We start from the raw sequence: 5,983 nt of genomic DNA on the forward strand, positions 1-5,983 counted from the left end.
ACGCGGACTCATCAGTCTGGAATGCGCCATAAATATCCAGAATGTTCTACGGGTCGTGGCCAATGACGACGCGCGACTCGACGGGAGGAAGAGAGCGCTCTAACCAGCGAAGCTAAGTTGTGTGCGCGCTAGCTTTGGCGCGTTTTAAAGGGCCACTGTCCAGGGAAGGCCCTTTTAAGAAAAGGAGCCCAGTGTTTAGATCAGGTACCGGAGATAGTCTGTGCAAAATTCTACAGTGACACGCGCGCCGCAAAGCATCGAAAATACAATTCAAAGCTCCCTCATGCTCTCCTTTGAGAAGCCAGCTTCACCGCTTCCTGCGCTGGCCCGACGGGCCCCGATAATGACGTACGTACCGCGAACGACGCCCATTGGTCCGTCTCGCTGACTGACGGGAGAAGGATGGGTGTCTACCGCTCGCAGCGCGCTTTTCCCTCGCCACGGCCAGACTGAATCCAGCGGCGCGCGCTCCCTCGACCGTTTTTTTCTTCGCGCTCGCGGAAAGCCACGCCCCACCTCCCGCCAAACGCGGAGGAGGAAGGGGAATTTGTATTGCGGAGGCTAGACGACCTCGGGCAGGAGAGTGAAAAACCTTTGCGAGGGAACGGAAGGAGAGAGGCAGGATAGAATCGGGTGATTGCGGTGGCTGTAACTGCGTTATTAGTTACTCTTTTCAAAAACATTTTGCGGCCTTGCGTTCCAGGGGCGAAGTCTCACAGTCACCGGGGAAGAAAATATTTTCGACCGGAGGGTGGACAGTGGGCCTTTAACAGACAGACGCGGCGCGCCCTATTTAAAGAGACCGCGCCGCTTGTGTAGTCAGTCAGTCAGTCAGTCAGTGGTTGCGGCGTGTTCGCCAGTGCTTCGGCTGGGCTCCCGGGGATCACCCGCTGCTGGCAAGCACACGGACCTGCAAGGGAGCGGCGCTCGTCTTGTATGGCGGCCACATCGTGACTCTTGAGGCGTCGGACTGCAACAGTGCCCGGTGAACAATTTGGTGTTTGTTTATGTGACTCTCTCATGTTTCATCTGTGTTGTAAAGCCTCTGTGTTATGGAATACCTCAGTAACTGCATGCTTAGCGTTTGTTATATTGTGAACCTCTCGTCTGTGCATTTCAAGTGATCTTGTGTATTCCTTTGTATCGTCTCTTGCTGTGCATAAACTGTGTTTTCTTTGTTACTTCTGACTCTGACCCTTACTCTGGTTTGAACTGGCGACAGCTCGGCACCAAACGGCCACCCCCTTCTGTCACTACAAGGTAGTTGAATTCCGGCTGAGCTTGCCACGCAAGTCGAGGGCATCTCCTTTGCGACTGGAACAGCTACCCCCACTCACTGTAAGGGTGTCTGGGAGTGTGCGCACCGTTAAGGGCGCATCGTTAATAATAATCCCTCCTAATTATCTTTAGGTGACAATTATGCATCCATGCTGAAGGGAGTACTGGCACTGATGCAAGCCGGGAGTTCTTTGTACCCGGATGGTTTGAGGATGTGGAGGCAATTCTTGATTCTTATGACGTCTCAGCTGAGTGGCGAGCTGGGCTTGTTAAAAGGGTACGCGTATTGCTTTCTACGTTGACTGACCAAAATAGAAAGGATTGTGAAAAAGTGAGTCTATATATATATATATATAATGACGTCTCAGCTGAGTGGCGAGCTGGGCTTGGTAAAAGGGTACGCATATTGCTTTCTACGTTGACGGATCAAAATAGAAAGGACTGGGAAAAAGTGAGTCTTTATATATATATATATATATATATATATATATATATATATATATATATATATATATATATATATATATATATATATATATATATATATATATATATATATATATTATATTATATATTATATATTATTATTATATGAAATTCTCCCATTACACGTTCGCTTTCATGAAAGCGCTCTCTGTAGACTTCTGTTGCTCTGGCTGCCTGCCTGGACATGAGAATTATGCGCGAAATTCATTGAAGACAGGTGCAGAAAATGCTTCTATCCACATGACCTCATGGACGCCCTTTGTGACCTTGTACAAAGATTCTGTTAAGATCAAAGGCAAAAATTGAATTAGTGTCAGAGTGTAACAATCTTTGTTACTTTCAAAGGACGTCATATGTGAAAGTCTAACACTGCTAAAAAGCCTGGTATAGACAAAGTGAAAGCATGAAGCGCTTGTACAGTTTTTTTTGTGTGAATGGCTTTGATATTATTGAGCCATGATGGTAATCGGCAATACCAGGCCTTAAAACATCAAATTCTGGCAGGTAATATTGTATGCAATACCTGTATTGCTATACTTCATAAAAAGAAATGCCGGTTTGATTTACAATCTTTATTGATCAGTTTTTAAATTCGGCAAAGGGTCCGTGGTTATAGTAACTACAACAGAATTCTTTCCACTCGGTTGCTTACACTTTAGTTAGAAATCTTCTCATTGTCCTCATCGCCAGTTCATTTTCGACGTCTGATAAATACTCAACGAAGGGCTCGTCTAATGTAACAGCGCTCACGTTCCAGAAAGGGATGTGCAAATAGTCTGCGCCATCTTCCTTCTTAAAAGCGCAGCACCGTCGGTAATGGTTGATCACTGCCACCGATGATTGCACCCGATTCTCTCTGGCTTTGCCGCAGTGCTTGACGACGGTGTGAACTGCAGCGTTGCAGATGGCCTTGGAGCGGCCGATATATTTTGTAAAACCACCATGTTGCAGGTCTATGCAATGGTAGGTGAATGTCGCCGTCTGAAGGGGCACACGCTTATTGCTCCCGCAAAGCGATCTGATAGGATACTCGGTACAGTAATACCTGCTCTTCACAACGATGCTTCCGACAGCATCCTTGCCGTGTTTACGTTCTACCCTTTCAACAATGGCCGATATACTGGAATTCTGAAGGGGAAACATGAACTTGTCGATGTCAACGTGGATAAAGTACTCTGCCTTGGACATCGACCGAAAGATGCAGTCGTAGAGGCCAGGCATCTGTCCTTCCGCATGAACATCCGCCCTGTCTAAAAGAAGCTTGAACGATACCAAGGTTATGTCGACTCCGGCTGCTTGCAGTGTACCGATGAGAAGTTTTAGGTCGGGGGCCATTTCCAAGTCGTAAAAATAAAAGCTGCGAGCCCCCACAAGTCTATAGTGTGCGATGAATTCGGCGACCTTCCATAGACTGATGAAAGATCCGAATGTTGGCCGGACACAAACTGCGCAACATTTCTGGTCGGCCTTGTCAGACGGGATGTGAAGCGGTAGCCACCTAAGTGAACTAGTGTCTGCCCCTCGAACTGTAACAGCTACCTCAATGTTGCTGCCAGAGGCGATTGTTTCGACTGGTGGCGGGCAGAAGATGAAGGCGTTCTTGAAGGGAGGATTAAACCAAGTCCAGACAAGTTTAATGCGGGCTGCGTACTCTCTTGTTCCTGCGGAGGAGCGAACAAGGCATACCAGAGGCGGGTACGATTCGAAAGTGCCTTTTACATTCATCCGGTCACGCACGAGACTGATGACGTGGATTGCGCGGTACTCGGTGGTCACAAGAAAGGCAGAGAAAATGTGCATGTCAACTGTAACGGCGTACCATGACTCGTTTTTCGTCTCCAGCTTGCTTTGTGCGGAACCGCCTAGTTCCTCTGCAAGCTTCTCGTCCCAGTGGTCGAAGTACTTCTGCGCCTTAAGCTCATTTTCGCTTGGACACGACGTCCCTGTGCATAGAAAATAAAGGAGAAATTTGAATATACAGTTCGCTTTCTGTTCGTCATGTTTGGAAGGAAACCGCAGGAATCTTTTAATATAGGTGATAGTGAGTGTACATCTTAATAAGGCTTAAGAAAAAAGAGGTTTCTGTTATTAGTACACAAACACGTGAAAAAAATTCCCGTTTCTCGCAATGATTGCAAACGTCGTGTGACTGCTATTTGCCAAGATGATAAAATAAAGCAACCCATAATAAAAACATGACATAGATTTGCGAGAAAGCATGCTCCAATGTTCCCCAGGCATAACAAAACACCTCATGCATCGGGTATTGTGTATCTTCACTTAATCGGCCAGACACGGTGCGAAAATATGTGCTATTTTTGTGTTTTGAATACTGCGCATAGCCTTTGTTATTTGTTCAGAGCCTAGGGAGCTTACTTCGTAGCCGTTGCTGTGATAGGGATAGCGACGAATCCACACCACAGCCGTTATATGGAGCCTGAAGAATCGAGCGCCCCAGTTGCGAAAAAAAGAAACATCTTTATAAAAATAAGGATTCATATTAATGGTTTACAAGAGAGAGAGACGGAGAGATAAAGCTCGCACATAATCGATGGAGCACTCTATAAGCAATGCAAATGTCCTCAGGTTCCCACATAATGTATCCATGCACAAACGTAACATCTCTTAGCCTCGGAAGGGCCATCCATGTTCAAAGGGAAGCTTGGCGTGGGTTCCTTGATGCTAGCCACGTAAGTCGCCGCTACTTGAAGGTGGTATTCGAATCCATGAGGATAAGCCACGCAACCGGTTGCGTCCGTTCTGTTTCAGAAAAAATGACCCGGCGTCGTGCCTCAGCTGTGGCGCGGATCAAACAAAACAGAGCTGTTATAGTGCACGGCGTGGGCGCAGTTCGTTTTCACTCGCCGCAAACTGCTCTGTCGGCTCCTCTTTTGGGGGGGAGAGGGCGGTGACAGCCATAAATTCCCGCTACATGGGCTAGAATACAGAGAATACGTGCATGGCACAGAACACACTTGACCAGACGTCTCGCCCAACCCGCCAACCGGACGCAACGCTATCTGTGCGCCGTGTGGTGTACCCTTAACATTTTTGGAAGTCGTATGTACATATTCCAAGGGGCATGATCATAAATGTTTCTTACTTTCCGATGGTTTGGAGCAGTATGCGTTACGAGGCATATTGTCTGGCTCAGAAGCAAATCCCCGAGTTTCAAACCGTTCCGAAGGGTAAGTTGTTTTGGCACTTCGTTATTGTTACATGACCTGGCTCTGGCTGGGTAATCAGGCGGGTGGGTAATAAGCTTTGAATGTAGTCGAAATACGATATTGTTACGGGGCGGCAAGCCGATGAACACAGAGAACAGAGAGATGACCGATGACCGCGAGATGATTTTAGTGAATCGTGGTAGGCCTAGCACGAGCGCTCCTTCCCGAGCCACTGCCCGCTTCTTCGCCCGTAACATACCTTGGGCCACCGAGCGATCGACCAGATTATGAATGAGGAAGATTGTCGACGACGATGAGATCCATTACATGACTGTATGGTTGAAGATAAAAGAAGAAAGGTAGAAGACGATTTGCCCCCACGATGATTCCCAGATGATGCAGGGCCATAATGCTTTCTGGCTACAGGTCGCCAAGATTCGACAGCCCAGTTCCTAACATGCACCGCATTGTAGGGGCAAAAGTTATTTCCTTATGTGTGGTAGAGTCTTGGGTCATAAAGTCTTTGGTCGATGTCTTGGGTTATTAGGGTCTTTGGCCGGAATTTCGGGTCACTGGGGTCATATCGTCGTTTAGCTCTCTCTTCGTGCCTTGATATCTTGTAATCGTGTGGGTCACGTCTATGGTCAGTCTCCGTCGTATATTGTGGTCGGGGTGAGGAATGGGGGACAGTATAGCGGAACGGAGAGGTCGCGTCGGGTCCGGCAGGCTGGGGACCAGACAAGCTATGCCTCCTAGACCTGCCGACGGCACAATTAGACGTAGGGTGCCGAAGCTCTGGGACAGGAGGAGGAGTGATGATGAACGTACCGAGCATCTCCAACCAAAATGCTGCGGGGCGGCAAGCCTAGAACACAGAGAAGATGATCGATAACCCTGAGAATAATTTAATGACATCGCGGCGCGGGCGCAGCGTGGGCGCTCCTGCCCGCATCGCTACCCGCTTCTTCTTCCTTGTCCGTAACAATATTTCTTTTCTTTTTACGCAAGCTTGCCATAAAGCATATTATAGACTCATGTAACTTATTTTCGGT

General features: G+C 47.7%; 1 protein-coding gene across 1 annotated transcript; it reads right to left on the bottom strand.

Moving 5' to 3' along the window:
• Positions 1-2,374: 2,374 nt before the first annotated feature.
• Positions 2,375-5,766, bottom strand: LOC146175063 (uncharacterized). The gene is made up of 2 exons (XM_084585514.1): positions 5,760-5,766; positions 2,375-3,707 (listed from the first exon to the last, which is right to left on the bottom strand). The coding sequence occupies exons 1-2, from the start codon at positions 5,764-5,766 to the stop codon at positions 2,413-2,415; spliced, it is 1,302 nt and encodes a 433-aa protein (XP_084441640.1). The 3' UTR covers positions 2,375-2,412.
• Positions 5,767-5,983: the final 217 nt, after the last annotated feature.

Source organism: Amblyomma maculatum, chromosome 11 (assembly GCF_055883805.1).
Source record: "Amblyomma maculatum isolate TAMU_Amacu chromosome 11, ASM5588380v1, whole genome shotgun sequence".
NCBI lineage: Eukaryota > Metazoa > Arthropoda > Arachnida > Ixodida > Ixodidae > Amblyomma > Amblyomma maculatum.